The 17,385-nt window shown below is 42.3% G+C and overlaps 1 protein-coding gene across 4 annotated transcripts in view; it reads right to left on the reverse strand.

The window, feature by feature from the left end:
- EPC2 (enhancer of polycomb homolog 2) overlaps window positions 1–15,403 on the reverse strand; it is a 129,473-nt gene extending 114,070 nt beyond the window's left edge. For all 4 annotated transcript variants that reach the window (XM_027964975.3, XM_060409981.1, XM_027964974.3 and 1 more), the window contains exon 1: window positions 14,980–15,403. In XM_027964975.3, coding sequence (XP_027820776.1) covers window positions 14,980–15,132 — 153 coding nt within the window. In that variant the 5' untranslated portion in view covers window positions 15,133–15,403. The remainder of the gene's footprint in view (window positions 1–14,979) is intronic.
- Between the last annotated feature and the right edge of the window lie 1,982 nt (window positions 15,404–17,385).

Consider the following 17,385-nt stretch of genomic DNA (forward strand, 5'->3'; position numbering starts at 1 on the left):
CCAAAGGAGTTCAAGTCACCAAAGAAAAAAAGGAGCAGCCTTGGATACAATGGTTCTCAATTTAACTGCTCACTAAAAAAATTTGAGGGAGGGAATATGTGCAGGTTATCCCAGTTTGGAATGCTACCAGAAATCAGTGGGTAGGAGACTGATGAGACAACTATCCCAGCATGCATGGATAGTGTTGGTTCATACAACCAACTACGAATTGAACTTCAAAACTGTCGCAGTTTACAGCAACATCTAAAAGATGAAATAAGTGACAAGATTACCCTCTTCAGTTCAGTCGCTCAGCCGTGTCCGGCTCTTTGTGAACCCATGAATCGCAGCATGCCTCCTGTCCATCACCAACTCCCGGAGTTCACTCAAACTCACGTCCATTGAGTCAGTGATGTCATCCAGCCATCTCATCCTCTGTCGTCCCCTTCTCCTCCTGACCCCAATCCCTCCCAGCATCAGAGTCTTTTCCAATGAGTCAACTCTTCGCATGAGGTGGCCAAAGTATTGGCGTTTCAGCTTTAGCATCATTCCTTCCAAAGAACACCCAGGACTGATCTGCTTTAGAATGGACTGGTTGGATCTCCTTGCAGTCCAAGGGACTCTCAAGAGTCTTCTCCAACACCAAAGTTCAAAAGCATCAATTCTTCGGTGCTCAGCTTTCTTCACAGTCCAACTCTCACATCCATACGTGATCACTGGAAAAACCATAGCCTTGACTAGATGGACCTTTGTTGGCAATGTCTGTGCTTTTCAATATGCAATCCAGGCTGGTCATAATTTCCCTTCCAAGGAGTAAGGGTCTTTTAATTTCATGGCTGCAATCACCATCTGCACTGATTTTGGAGCCCCCCAAAATAAAGTCTGACACTGTTTCCACTGTTTCCCCATCTATTTCCCATGAAGTGATGGGACCAGATGCCATGATCTTCGTTTTCTGAATGTCGAGTTTTAAGCCAACTTTTTCACTCTCCTCTTTCACTCTCATCAAGAGGCTTTTAGTTCCTCTTCACTTTCTGCCATAAGGGTGGTGTCATCTGCATTTCTGAAGTTATTGATATTTCTCCCGGCAATCTTGATTCCAGCTTGTTTCTTCCAGCCCAGCGTTTCTCATGATGTACTCTGCATATAAGTTAAATAAGCAGGGTGACAATATATAGCCTTGACGGACTCCTTTTCCTAGTTGGAACCAGCCTGTTGTTCCATGTCCAGTTCTAAGTGTTGCTTCCTGACCTGCATACAGATTTCTTAAGAGGCAGGTCAGGTGGTCTGGTATTCCCACCTCTTTCAGAATTTTCCACAGTTTATTGGATCCACACAGTCAAAGGCTTTGGCACAGTCAATAAAGCAGAAATAGATGTTTTTCTGGAACTCTCTTCCTTTTTCCATAATCCAGCGGATGTTGGCAATTTGATCTCTGGTTCCTCTGCCTTTTCTAAAACCAGCTTGGACATCTGGAAGTTCATGGTTCACGTACTGCTGAAGCCTGGCTTGGAGAATTTTGAGCATTACTTTACTAGCGTGTGAGATGAGTGCAATTGTGTGGTAGTTTGATCATTCTTTGGCATTGCCTTTCTTTGGGATTGGAATGAAAACTGACCTTTTCCAGTCTTGTGGCCACTGCTGAGTTTTCCAAATTTGCTGGCATATTGAGTGCAGCACTTTCACAGCATCATCTTTCAGGATTTGAAATAGCTCAACTGGAATTTCACCACCTCCACTAGCTTTGTTCATAGTGATGCTTTCTAAGGCCCACTTGACTTCACATTCCAGGATGTCTGGCTCTAGGTGAGTGATCACACCATCGTGATTATCTGGGTCGTGAAGATCTTTTTTGTACAGTTCTTCTGTGTATTCTTGCTGCCTCTTCTTAATATCTTCTGCTTCTGTCAGGTCCATACCATTTCTGTCCTTTATCGAGCCCATCTTTGCATGAAATGTTCCCTTGGTATCTCTAATTTTCTTGAAGAGATCTCTAGTCTTTCCCATTCTTTTGTTTTCCTCTATTTCTTTGCATTGATCACTGAGGAAGGCTTTCTTATCTCTTCTTGCTATTCTTTGGAACTCTGCATTCAGATGCTTATCTTTCCTTTTCGCTTCTCTTCTTTTCACAGCTACTTTTAAGGCCTCCCCAGACACCCAGTTTGCTTTTTTGCATTTCTTTTCCATGGGGATGGTCTTGATCCCTGTCTCCTGTACAATGTTACGAACCTCCATCCATAGTTCATCAGGCACTCTATCTATCAGATCTAGTCCCTTAAATCTATTTCTCACTTCCACTGTATAATCATAAGGGATTTGATTTAGGTCATACCTGAATGGTCTAGTGGTTTTCCCTACTTTCTTCAATTTCAATCTGAATTTGTCAATAATGAGCTCATCATCTGAGCCAGTCAGCTCCCGGTCTTGTTTTTGCTGACCCTCTGCAGTACCCTGCTTTCCAAAGTTTCCAAACAGGTGTTCATACCAGGGTTCACTGGTCTATTGGAACATCTTTCTTCATTCACTTCTCCAGTGTACACCACCCACTGAACAATTTTCATCACTAAACTCTATTTTCCTCTATGACTAATATGTCTAAAATAAAAATCACTTCTAAAAACAAATACAGTATTTTACTATCAACTATTTATGATTCAATTATTACTGAGAATTAATTGAAGATTTAGTTTTCTTGGCTGCAAATCTTTAGTCTTTCTTTTTTTAATTGGATTACTATCTGCTCTGCCAGGAAACAAAGATAGAAGGGGCAAAATATATGTATCAACTTGCTAATGTTTGAAAGCTATAAAAATTTATTTAAATGGCAGGAGAAGAAAAGTGAAACTATGCCACATAGTAATGCATGGAGATACTCTGTACAGTTCTATATTCCTTCACACTTATTATCTTGTATAACTGGAAATTGTTATTAATAATTAAAAATACAGTCAGCTGTAATGAGGCACTGACTTTAAGTTTTTCCAAAAAGTTCATCTTTAAAATTACTGTTTGAGATACTTCTCATTAAACATATGATGAACTATGGCTTAAAGAGTAAATTTATCTTGCCTAGAGGGAAGTGACAGAAGCCAAAACTGAAACCTATGTCACAATTTCAAAGTTGCAATAACTATCAAATTAGCTGTACAATTTAGGGCTGGCTGCTTGCTGACTCCTCAACTAACCTTATATCCTCCTGCCAACAACAAAAAAGGAGGTAAAAGCCGGAAGCAAAGATATGGATGCGAGTTAAGAGAGCAAGCTTGGCTGACTTGGACTCTGCGTTCCTCAGACTGCACAGTAAAACTGACAAGAAAAGAGAAATTTAAAGTAATCCTAAAGGAAATCAACCCTGAATATTCATTGGAAGGACTGATGCTGAAGCTCCAATACTTTGGCCACCTGACTGGAAGAGCCAACTCACCGGAAAAGACCCTGATGCTAAGGAATGACAGAGGGCAGGAGAAGAAGGGACGACAGAGGATGAGATGGTTGGATGGCATCACTGACTCAACAGACTTGAGTCTGAGCAAACTCCTGGAGATGGTGAAGGACAGGGAAGCCTGGTGTGTTGCAGATGGGGTTGCAAAGAGTCAGACATGACTGAGCGACTGAACAACAACAAAGCAAATATAAGGAAATGGTACTAGGGAGAATTTGGAAGCGACTGACCTCTTTCCCCAATATTAATCCCACAAAGAACAGTACTGCATAATAAAGTAGGCTGACCTTCTGTTCCAGTTTTGCCTCTAGACAGGCAAAAAACAATCAAAAGTCAGTTTTAAGATAATCAAATAATTATAATGGACCTTCCTGCTATCCAGTCTAAACCCTCTGCACTGGTCTGCTCCATGGCTCATTTCTACCTAACCATCCTCCGCTCCGGAGGCTGTCTCCTATGCTTCCATTACCATTTCTCTACTTCAGCTCTACTTAAAGTGAAATAAGATGCCAGCTGTTTATTCAGTAATACAATCAAACTCAATCCCAGAGGTCAAGATCACAGTCAAGGTCTATATTACAAACTTTCTATCACTTAAGTGCCTGAGAAGGCATTCCTTAGGGGATCTGGTCTACTTGAGAAAATAAATGTCCATTCTCTCAAATGATCTCACTCTGTTTATACATATATCCATATCCATACATACACACCAAGTGAAAAACATGGTACTGAAAAGTTAACCTTGTGTTATGAAACAAAAAGTATACCCAAATTCAGAACATTTATAGCAATGAGTAAGAGTAGTAAAGAGAGTGAAAGAAAATCTCATGAAAGCAAGGAAACACATCATACCCAAAACAAACGGAGCAGACTGCTCTCTTGATATCTAGGGAAAAAAACAGTACAAGACAGTGGGTATGTAACTGATCCTCTTAAAAAAGAAAAGAAAGAAAGAAATCTAAACCATATCGACAGCACAGCAATAACGTTAAAGAATTAAATCTTACCCGTTAATATCTTCTTAATATTCAGTCTCTCATCTGTTAGTTATTTTCATATGATTTACTTTCTGTATGATATGCCCAGTAGGTGGATGTGTGAATTCACAGATGCAAGACATTTTTAGAGCCACAGGAACTTTAAAGATCACTCAGTTTAATTCTATTTCACAAATGAGGAATCTAAGGGCTTAGGAAGGTTAAATAATTTATTCAAAGTCACACAAAATTTCATCCCTTACTACACTGAAAATTAGTAATTGTAAAGGATTTGCTTTCTTTAAAAGGATTTTGGAGACTTCTTTTATAGTCCTTCATTCAACTTTCACTTAAAAAAATGTAACGCAAAACATCTCCATCTCATTAAAACACCTTACAAGTTTGAAGTTTGCAAAAACACAACCAAGTATACACATTCACCTTGGGTCAATCTATGGATTAAAACAATGTAACTTCGTAACTTCTAATCATGACGCTATATATCCATCAGTAGCAAATCTCTCAGGGCAGCTTCCTAGCTAAACTTCAACCTCAGGAGGGGAGCCCTTGACAGCACTTGTATACTAACTTCCCCTGTTCCTTGACTTAGAGGACACCTGACTCATTTGAAAAGACCCTGATGCTGGGAAAGACTGAAGGTGAAGGAGAAGGGGACTACAGAGGATGAGATGGTTGGATGGCATCACTGACTCAACAGACATGAGTCTGAGTGAACTCCGGGAGTTGGTGATGGACAGGGAGGCCTGGTGTCTGCAGTCCATAGGGTTGCAAAGAGTCGGACACGATTGAGCAACTGAACTGAACTGATCCAAGCTAAATCAATAATAATCCTCTATCTCAGGAATCTGGAGCATTTAGTTTTTTTTGTTCCTTTTGCGTAATACTGTGAAACTCTACTACAATGTGGTTAAACACAATACTCAAGCACATTCAAGTCATCTTCTAACAGATGAACTGAGCATTTATTTCACCAATTTCTTTAGGGTAACTTTATAAAATTTTTGCCTTCAAAAGTAACACTGATCTTGATACTTGTTAAAAACTGTGCCACATCTCAACAGAGCGAGATTTAGGAGATTATCCTAATGCCTATCCTCAGAACCCCTAATCAGAGAACTGTTCAGTCTTCATCCCTTATTCCTGGTATTTCCCCCAAAGTCTACCCTCTGGATTACAGCTGTGCAAGGAACCTGGAGTTCAAAAGCTAAAAGAAATATAATAGTCATGGTAATAATAGATCATATTTATTGAACATTTGCTGCATGTCTCAAACTACCCCAAGCACACTACAATTCATCTTCCCAACAACTCCATGAAATTTTACAGATGAAATTAATCTGCCTGAGGACTCAAACCCATAGTCTGGCGCCAAAATACACGCACTTAACCACTATCCTTCAGTGGCGGTTGTGTAGTTGCTAAGTCATGTTCGAATCTTGCGAACCCATGGCTATAGTCCACCAGGCTCCCCATCCACGGGATTTCCCAGGCAAGAATACTGGAGTGGGTTGACATTTCCATCTCCAGAGGATGTTCCTGACTCAGGGATCAAATCCAGATCTGCACTGTAGGAAATCTCCTGTAAGGGACACAGATTCTTTACTGACTGAACCCCCAGGGAAGCCCACACTACTTCTCAAAAGTTTGATAATTACTAGAATTGAGTGATGTTAATGTCACTCAGGATTCCCTGACAGCTCAGTTGATAAAGAATACGCGTGCAATGCAGGAGACCCGGTTCGATTCCTAGGTTGGGAAGACCCACTGGAGAAGGGATAGGCTACCCACTCCAGTATTCCTGGGCTTCCCTTGTGGCTCAGTTGGTAAAGAATCCGCCTGCAATGCGGGAGACCTGGGTTCAATCCCTAGGTCGGGAAGATTCCCCTGGAGAAGGGAAAGGCTACCCACTCCAGTATTCTGGCCTGGAGAATTCCATGGACTATATAGTCCATGGGGGTTGCAAAGAGTTGGACACGACTAAGCGACATTCATTTTCACTTTCTTTCACTTTCAATGTCACTTGCTGCTGAAGGGCACACAGCTGCCCTGGTTCCTGGTGGGCCAAGTGTTGACTGTTCAACTCTTCCTTGCTGTCTATGAAACAACCCCCAGGAACCTTAAAGAAAACAAATTTGGCTTCCATTACTTGAAATCAACCTAATGGTCCCACCTGTCAAATATTTTTAGGCCTCTTTTCAAAAAAAGGAATGTGTTTACAAAAGGCATTCTCCACCAAGTTTCTTTCATAACATGCATTCCCTGAGACAAAATGACTCCTCCATGCCCATGGGCTAATAAACGATAGAAAAGAACAGATGTAATGAACCTTATATATCATCTAGTTTTCAACCCACTCATTTTACAGATGGAGCAATGGTAAAGATAAAAACCCTGGAGTCAATCACCCAAAGGGCACAGGTTTTAATACTGGCTCTACCGTGTTCTGGTATAGGTGGGGGAAGCTGCTTAATTTATGAAGCTTCAGTCTCTTCTGGAAAAGAGATAATGGCACCCACACATCCTACCATTATAATGAGCTCTAAATAACCAACTGTTTAATAAAATGCCTGGCACATACTCAACACACTCGCTAACGTACACTCAATAAACGGCAGCTGTGATGATAGTGATGATTGATGTAAGGCTCAGAGAAGGTGGACACATTTTCCCAAATGATATGGCCACTTAAGAACAGAATCAAAACTAGAAAAAGACTTCATACTCACAATAATACTTTGTTCTACATCTTCCTACAAACTCTTGGGCTTAGCATTTAAAACTATCTAAAATCTGCTATAATTCTACCCTTTCAAAAATCTAATCTCCATCCCAACTATTTCTCATTCATTCACCAAATATATACATAGCACTGTCCATGTTCTAAACAGTTTCTAGATTCAGGAGGGAACAAAGGAAGGGAAAGAAAAGAAGTGAAAGCCGTCTACATGTCCAAATAAAGGAAAAAGAGCTAAGAGAATAATATGCTCAGAAAAAAACAGACTGCTACTCTCCTGAAGTTTCTATCAGCAAGGGAAAAAGTATAAACAAGCATAGATTAAAAAAAAAAAAAAGTAACATGGAAGAACTTTCCTTTAGTCTACTTAACCACAGAACTTGCTTTAAATATTCCTGTACTCAAGTATTTGCTTCAGCTTATACTATACAACCAAACCTGACAGCCCAAATTGCTAAATTTCTCTCCAAGAAGCATTTTCTCTATATTCCAGCATTGGTTTACTCTTAATTCCTATTAACTATACTGACATTTCACTTTTTTTTAAAGCTGTTTTAAATGTCTGTCAGGGTGACTTTATGACTCATTCAAGTTCCCTAAGGCAAGATCTGTATAGTATGTTTCTTTAAATCTTAACACTTTAGCACACAGCAGTCCATACACTGCCGATATTCAGACCTGTTTAGTTATCCAATATCTTATTTAGATAAAACCTGGCACTTACACGATATCTGGCCAGTATTTGCTTTTGCTGAAAGAATAAACGTGTAATATTTTTACAATATTATCTACAAAACTGTATTTTATATTCATGAACCCCCCATTATGAAACATGAAATACATTAGTACCAAAAATGGTAGAAAGACTGAATATACTCTGATCCTATCATTCAAAATATCACTTAAAATATTAAGATGACAAAAATTAGGCAACTAACATGAGGGTAGAAATGGCAATTCAAACCAGTCATGGTCTTGTTAAAAAAAATATAAGCAGGTCACGTGCTTCATGTAGATTCTGGCTCACTCTGATGAGAGGAGGTATTTTACACAAAGCTACATACACCAATGAGAGGCATCATTAACACAAGATAAACACCAATACTGCAGCTACACTATGTGCAAAAAATTCTGTATTTAAAGAGGCCTCTGACTTAAGAGGAAATAAAAAGATTTCAGTTCACTTCAGTCGCTCAGTCATGTCTGACTCTTTGCGACCCCTTGGGCTGTAGCACGCCAGGCCTCCCTGTCCATCACCAACTCCCAGAGTTCATTCAAACTCATGTCCATTGAGTCAGTGATGCCATCCAACCATCTCATCCTCTGTCGATCCCTTCTCCTCCATAATCAGGGTCTTTTCCAATGAGTCAAATCTTAGCATCAAGTGGTCAAAGTATCAGTTTTAGCTTCAGCATCAGTCCTTCCAATGAGTATCCAGGACTAATTTCCTTCAGGATGAACTGGTTGGATCTCCTAGCTGTGCAAGGGACTCTCAAGAGTCTTCTCCAAAACCACAGTTCAAAAGCATCAATGCTTCGGCACTCAGCTTTTTTTACAGTCCAACTTTCACATCCACACATGACTACTGGAAAAACCATAGCCTTGACTAGACGGACCTTTGTTGGCAACGTAATGTCTCTGCTTTTTAATATGCTGTCTAGGCTGGTCATAAGTTTTCTTTCAAGGAGCAAACATCTTTTAATTTCATGGCTGCAGTCACCATCTGCAGTGATTTTGGAGCCCAAAAAATAAAGTCTGTCACTGTTTCCATTGTTTCCCCATCTATTTGCCATGAAGTGATGGGACCAGATGCCATGATCTTCGTTTCCTGAATGTTGAGCTTTAAGCCAACTTTTTCACTCTCCTCTTTCACTTTCATCAAGAGGCTCTCTAGTTCTTTGCTTTCTGCCATAAGAGTGGTGGCATCTGCATATCTGACATTATTGATATTTCTCCCAGATATTGATTCCAGCTTGTGCTTCTTCCAGCCCAGGATTTCTCATGACGTACTCTGCAAAGAAGTTAAATAAGCAGGGTGACAACAGACAGGCTTGATATACTCCTTTCCCGTGTGAACCAGTCTGTTGTTCCATGTCCAGTTCTAACTGTTGCTTCTTGACCTACATACAGATTTCTCAAGAGGCAGGTCAGGTGGTCTGGTATTCCCATCTCTTTCAGAATTTTCCAGTTTGTTGTGATCCACACAGTCAAAGGCTTTGGCATAGTCAATAAAGCAGAAATAGATGTTTTTTGGGGAACTATCTTGCTTTTTTGATAATCCACTGGATGTGGGCAATTTGGTTTCTGGTTCCTCTGCCTTTTCTAACTCCAGCTTGAACATCTGGAAGTTCACAGTTCACGTACTGTTAAAGCTTGGCTTGGAGAATTCTGACCATTACTTTGCTAGCATGTGAGATGAGTGCAATTGTGCCACAGTTTGAGCATTTTTTGGCACTGCCTTTGTTTGGGATTGGAATAAAAATTGACCTTTTCCAGTCCTGTGGCCACTGCTGAGTCTTCCAAATTTGCTGGCATACTGAGTGCAGTACTCTCACAGCATCGTCTTTTAGGATTTGAAATAGTTCAACTGGAATTCCATCATCTCCACTAGCTTGTTCGTACTGATGCTTCCTGAGGCCCACTTGACTTCGAATTCCAGGATGTCTGGCTCTAGGTGAGTGATTACGCCATCATGATTATCTGGGTCGTGAAGATCTTTTTTGTACAGTTCTTCTGTGTATTCTTGCCACCTCTTCTTCTATCTTCTGCTTCTGTTAGGTCCATACCATTTCTGTCCTTTATCAAGCCCATCTTTGCATGAAATGTTCCATTGGTATCTCTAATTTTCTTGAAGAGATCTCTAGTCTTTCCCATTCTATTGTTTTCCTCTATTTCTCTGTACTGATTATGGAGGAAGGCTTTCTTATCTCTCCTTGTTGTTCTCTGGAACTCTGAATTCAAATGGGTATATCTTTCTTTTTCTCCTTTGCTTTTCGCTTCTCTTCTTTTCATAGCTATTTATAAGGCCTCCTCAGACAGCCATTTGCCTTTTTGCATTTCTTTTTCTTGGGAATGGTCTTGATCCTTGTCTCCTGTACAATGTCACGAACCTCCATCCATAGTTCTTCAGGCACTTTATCAGATCTATCCCTTGAATAATATACAGTTTCAAAGTAAGAAACCAAAAGGAGTATTTGGAAGAATAATTTAACAAATTCTGCTAATGAATTATACACACACAGAGCTAGCCTTCAGCTCTTGCTATAGAAATAGAAGCTCATCCAACACTCAACAAGCATACATTTATCAAGTATATATTACAAACTAAGGCACAGTTTTGGGCAACTGGAGTATATTAATGAACAAAATATGTAAAGACCCTTGGCCTTACAAAGGCTGCAATCACTTAGGGTGAAATCTAAATAATAGAACAGTTTGTGACAACTTTCTTACATGCTTAAGATACCACAAACACACAAATATAATGGTGCCAATACAGGGAGAAGAAAGTTAATAGATTTCTAAGAAAATAAAAAAGCAGTAGGGGCGGGGAGGGGGGGCGGGAAGAAATGTGAAAGGCCTACAGCAAAAGTTAAGAGATGAAAAACTGTGTTTCTTAATAATATTCCAATAAAATCAGTATCACCTTTTAAAGTTCCCTGTAATTACAAAAAGCAAAAATTATTCACAGAAACTGTAATAAACTTAATAACAGTTCAGAAGATAATTCAGGGTTCTATAAGAAGTCAATATGAAGCACCGTGGTTATGAGAATGGGCTTTTGTAACATTAAAGAGTTTGAATTCTAGTCTTGCCAGTTATCAGCAGTGAGACCTTTAGGGCTGTTAAAAGGATTAAATGAAAACCAAAAACTAGAAATAACTCAAATATCCAGCAATAGATAGATGAATGAATATATTATACCGTATCTATTCACTGAAATACTATTCCATATTCAGTAAGTGCAGAGAAGGCAATGGCACCCCACTCCAGTACTCTTGCCTGGAAAATCCCATGGATGGAGGAGCCTGGTAGGCTGCAGTCCATGGGGTCTTGAAGAGTCGGATAGGATTGAGCAAATTCACTTTCACTTTTCACTTTCATGCATTGGAGAAGGAAATGGCAACCCACTCCAGTGTTCTTGCCTGGAGAATCCCAGGGATGGGGGAGCCTGGTGGGCTGCCTTCTATGGGGTCGCACAGAGACAGACACGACAGAAGTGAGTTAGCATTCAGTAAGTGAGCAAATACACACAACAGGAATGCAGCTTTAATGCATCACCCTGAGCAAAAGAAGCCAAACACAAGGACACATATGACTGCGTTTATATGAAATTCTCAAAAAGGCAAAACTAACCAACAGTGAAAGAAAGCTCAGAACTACTTCCAAAGGAGCAAAAGGGTACTTTTAGGATAATTGATATGTTCCTATATCTTGACTGTGATGATGTTTCCATGGGTGCACATACTGGTTGAAACTCAACTGAACCCTATGCCTTAAATGAGTATGTTTTACTTTATACAGATTATATCTCAAAAAGGTGATTTTAAAGAGGATTAAATGAAGCAATATATATAAAGTTCTGGCTTAAGTATTCAAAAAAGGGCAGCTATTGTTAAAATCAACTATCACTATACAACACTCCTGGAGAGATAGCAGAAAATGAATCACCTCATCTTTCCAGTTGTTTAGATTTTAGGTAAACCTAAATTTACAGTATCTGACCTAGGCCAGTGCCATGAGAAACACTACAGAAATTGAATTATAAAAGGATGCCAACTGGGAGACCTTAGGCAAAGACCATGAAAGTAAGGGAAGGGAAGAAAACAAACATGCCTCTATGTCCAAAGGAGCCAAGCTAAGAGAATGAATACGGCCAGCTATGACAGAATGCTCCAGTGCCAAAGAACACCTAGACCACCTCACCTAGGTATTATCAAAATGTACCTCAAAACTGAGTTAATAACTACACAAAGTTTAATGACAGTCCAACAGCTAAGCAGAGACAGTCCTTAACTTTATGGCTGGGGGGTGTTGGGGTGTGGGGGTAGCAGATCCATGAAGTTTATAAAGTGAAGTCAAAGGATACTACCAACCAAGCAGGAAGAGGTCATACTACAGATGATGTAGAAATGCCAAGAAACAATTATAAATCTGAAAGCCAAGGCATTCCTTGGGTTTTTTAGAAGAAGTTATGTGATTAAAAAGAACATACGTCTTGAAGGAACTAGTTAGAATATTTTGATAATAGAAGTTGAAACACAAGTGAAACATTCACAAAATTTTTATTTTATTGTTGCTTGTATGGGCTTCCCAGGTGGCGCAGTAGCAAAGGATCCACCTGCTAATGCAGGAGACTCAGGAGATGAAGCTTCCATCACTGGGTTGAGAAGATCCCCTTGAGAAGGAAATGTCAACCCACTCCCATATTTCTGCCTGGAGAATTTTATGGACAGAGGAGCCTGGGGGGCTACAGTCCACGGGGGTCACAAAGAGTCAGATACAAGCACACATACTGACCATGATACATATGTGTACACACACACACACACACACACACACATTTAGTGAACAAATAATTATGCTTAATAAAATAAGTTCTATAAATAAGACCAGAAGAACTGAACTGGCTATTATTCATGAAAGCACAAGTCTTCTGACCTATATTTTAATTTAAAAAAGAAAAAGAATGAGACAAGGTTGCCAAGTGGTTATGGCAAAGGATTGCTAAAAAAGAAAAAGAAAAAACATCTCAACTGGACATTCTGGGAAGCAAAAGACCCTAGACTTAAAATCTTAACTGTTAGGATTTGCTCAGTTTTGATTTTAAGAACTTTCACTTGTAACATTAAAAAGGCAAAAAGGACAGGACAGAGTCAGAAGTCCTGAGTTTCAACTCTAGTTCTATCAGAATTTGGATTTCTTCTTTCCTAAAATCGGGCAGTTGAAGCAGACTACTGAAAATAATAAGTATTAGCACCCATGCTCTAGATTGAAAATCACAAGCTTTATAGAAAAGTTTAATAGTACAGGATCTTAAGGAGGTTTAGCATTTATTTTTAAGGCAGGAACTAAACTGCAAGTTTTCTTATTAAATCAAGATAATACCAAGACCTATGCGACTAAGGGCCTAAAACAATAATTAAGTATGTTGTTGATCACTATCTGCAAAAGTAATATATCATCCAGGGGCTAACCATTATAGAACAAGTTTCTTAACTCAAGTTCTTCCCAAACCAAAATAATAAGGTCCAAGTAAAAGCATACAATACAGATACTTTAAGACTCATTAGCCACCAATTCTTATCAGGAGATGACATTAATAGAAATGTAACTTTGTGGAATTTCAAGCTGTGTTTTTTAAAGTTCAATTAAATTAATTCTCATACATATTATAACTCCCTTAATTTTCTTTCCTATGGAAAACTGAGCTAAGCTAGAAATACATTTTACTTAAAAACAAAGAATTTTCACATAAGACTTAGCTCTAAACCTTCAATATAAATCTTGGGTTTTCATCTTATTTTTTTTAAGTTCAATGTTCATCTAATATTGAGGACATACTCGTTTTCTACAGAAAGCCCAGGCTTTCAAATAATCGAACACCGAGAAATGTGATTAAATCACAGCAGAAAGTAGTAACAGCAAGGTAATATAATGAGGTCACAACTCGAGCAGCCAATCAAAAGCATAAAAGCATTTCCTGCAATATTAATAGTCAAAAGAGAAAACCAATCACAGAAACCTTGGGCCTTCTTTTGACAGTCACAGAAGCAAGAGAACCAATCCACACACACTCGGGGTTGACAATAAGGCGGGACCACAGGTTCATTGAAGAAATTCTTGAGGGTGCAGTTACTATGAACTTCGCACGCCAAGTACCACCACTCCAAGAGTCATCAACACTGTCAAGCCAGGTGAAATTCAACCGTATCCAAAATGTAGGCCATCGGGGGGAAAGCATTTTTGCCCTAAACTGCTATTATTAATTTTTTTTAAATGCAGCTGTCAACTTGGATGCAGTAGGTCCTCAACTTCTAAAAGATGCCCCCGCCCCGTCCGCCAAGCCGTGACAATTGTCGGGGACGCCACCGGAGGACAGCACATCCTCGGTCCCTTTCTAACACAACGCACGGAGCGGGCGCTGTCCCCCCTAGGCAGGCAGAAACGACTAGCTCCGGGCCACGGAGCTAGCCGGTCAGCGGCTTTCTAACGCTACATCCTGCTACTAGTCGCGGCCCCCGCCCTCTCCCGCCGCAGTGCTGCACCATCACCTCCATCCCTCTGCACCAACGAGGGCCGAGGAACGAGATTACCTTGCTAGGGGGAAGATAATGTTTGTTTTGAAAGCGCTTTACTTTCCGTAACTCATATCAAAGAGAACCTAATGCGAAACTAAAGCTAAAAGTGTGTGTGTGTTGGAGCGGGGGGCAATCTTCCCTAGCCAAAGGGTCCCTTGCCGATTAATTAATACCACACCCGAGGTGCGAGGTGTTGGGGGGTAGGTAAACAGAGGCCGTACGCCAAGTGCGGCCAGAACATCCCCTGCGCCATTCCCGGCCGCCGCTTACGGCAAGGCCCCCTTACGGCAGCGTAAGCGGCGCTGCGAGCTAATCACAACACTGGGACGCAACAACATGGCGGCCGCGGGCGGGCGCTGCGCCGGCCGAGAGGGTTTACGCTACTCCGCCGGCGTAGGGTCCCATGCGATGGAGCGGCAGCGGCGCCCTCCAGCGAGCGTAAAGCGCTCTGTGAATGGCGAGGCCCGACTGACAAAGGGGAGGGGGGAGGAGAGAAGGGGGGGTAATAAACACTCGAGTCCCTACCGATTCCTCCTCCTTCTCCATCCCGGTGGGCATCTGGGGCACGGCCCGGTTGATGGAGACGCAGTCGTTGAGATCAGGCATGTCCTTGCCGCGGTAGATAGGCAGCGGTTTGGCGGCGTCCAGCGCCCGCGCTCGGAAGGAGAGTTTACTCATTGTCTCCCCGCCTCACAGGAACAGCCCGGGCGGCGGCGGCGGGGCGGGCGGGGAGGGGGGGAGGACTCCCGCCGCCTCCTCCACCTCCTTCCTCAGTGCAGCGCGGCCGGCCCGCTCCTCCTCCTCCTCCTCACTGCCCCCGGCCACAGCATGGGCGCCCACCCCGCCCGAAAACAGCCCCCCGCCGCCCGCGGCCGCTTCCACACACTAGATCCGCCGCTCGCCCGCCCGATCCGCTCCCTGCGCCATGGCCAACATGGCGGACATTACCACAGCGGCGGCGAGCGATCCCGGCAGCCCGCGCGAGAGCGCGCCCCCGCCGCGGGGACGCGCCTCGCCCTCTCCCTCCCTCCCTCCTTCCTCTCCCTTCCCCTCCCTCGCCTGCCCACCCACTCTCTCCGCTGCGCGGCCGGCCCGCGGGTGCGTGCTCAGCCTCCGGCCGCTCCGGAGAAAGGGGGTGGCGGCGACGGCCGCTCTCTGCTCGGCAGCCCGCGCCCTCGCCGTGTGGCAGGTGCCAGGTGCGCAAGTTAACCCGCGCCCCCTGAGCGTGCGCCTCTGCCTCTGCGGCCCCGACACCCCGCTCGCTGGGTACCCCGAGGAAGGCGCCGCGCAGAACAGCCGCGCTGAGCAGCGCGATTGTGCTGAAGCGGGAAGGGAAGATGTCAACAGGCGCCACAGCTGCCCCACCGCGCCTGTACTTATGAAGAGCTTATTTCTAAGGCGCCTCGAGCGCCGGCTCGTTCGCATCTTCCGATTCGTACAGCCCTGAGAAGTGTGAAAGGTTCATTTCTTCTCGCGACTCCGAGGGGCGCAGACCTGCCGGGTCTCGCCCACCCGGAAAACTCACATGGCCCCAGCCCTCTTCCCCGCATCCTCTCTTCGGTACGTGACCGAAAGAGCTCTCCAAGGTAAGGCATCCTCGCTTTCGCCGGGAGGATGCTAACGCCTGCAGTGAGGCTTAACGTTTGAGACTGCCAGATGCAACAAGTGCACTTGAACCTGTCTCCCAAACTTCATAGAATTACGTAGTGGATGATAGATATTTCTAATTTCAAAACTAGAGTTCTTAAAAATTAAGCTTATAAAATTTAACCAAGGCAGCACACATTCCCAAAGTGACAGGTCTGTCTAAAATATTGGTGCTGTGGAAGGCGCAAAGAAGTTTGAGATACAAAGTTCTTCGTGCAACTTTGACATTGATGGGATGGCAGAAAGGTTGGAAAGATGAATAACAATAAGAGATGTAAATAATTGAAGAGCAGGGCAACCAGAAAGCAAAATGAAGAATGACAGTAAAAAAAAAAAAAAAAAGAAAAATTGATCCCTTGAAGAACACTGTATAGGTGATGACACAAGGCAGTAGACATGATTAATTACCAAGTGAGTCCCACAAACCCTGATTGCCAGGAGAGTTCCGAGAAAGGAGACTTCTTAAGCCTGAACCAGTTAGAGGAAGTTCTAAAGAGGAGAGAAGATCCAGCTGACTCAAACAAGCACCAGCTATTGTTGACATCAGCCTCATTTAACTGAGTTCCTTGGTTAGACTTTAAGCACTACAGTTTTCCTGCAAAATTCCTAGGAAGAGTGTAACATTTTGCCATTTTGTAATAATTGATAAATATCTTTCCTAATTCAAAGAAAGTAGATAGTTTGCTGACATCTAGAAGAGAAAAAAAACTTACTCTTAGTCATTCGTATGTGACATCAAAGCTCCATCTCTTCCTCCACTTTCTCTCAGATCATTTACTTACTCTCAGATCATTTACTTACTCTCCTCTCTTTTTCCTGCCTGAATTCCTCCCTTTTCTCTCCACCTCCCCCTGTGAAGGCAAAATGGTGGATACAGACTGCCTGGCATAGCCTAACCCCTGCACCCAGCAAGAATTCAGGCATGCTTAGTGGGGCTTGAGTGTTTTCCATCCACTTTGTTGCTGAAAACAGTGGAGGTTCATGACACTTCTTGAAAACGATACCTTCCTCAATCTTATGGGCATGTCCTGATCCAAGTGTTACCCTCTGGAACAGGTCGGTTCTCTGCAAGGAAGAACAAGATGTTATTGGGAGGAGGTGAGCCCTGGAGTCAAGCCTGAGAGGGGTGAGGGGAAGCACTGGTTGAAGATATTAGTCAACCAGTCTTTTATCTGGCACATCTAACTTTCTTCTATACCCTATATTTACTGCTACTCTCAAAAAAGGAAATACTGAGTATCTATTATATACCAGCCACTCCAGTTCAGTTCAGTTCCTCAGTCG

The sequence above is a fragment of the Ovis aries genome, chromosome 2, assembly GCF_016772045.2.
Source record: "Ovis aries strain OAR_USU_Benz2616 breed Rambouillet chromosome 2, ARS-UI_Ramb_v3.0, whole genome shotgun sequence".
NCBI classification, from domain to species: Eukaryota; Metazoa; Chordata; class Mammalia; order Artiodactyla; family Bovidae; genus Ovis; species Ovis aries.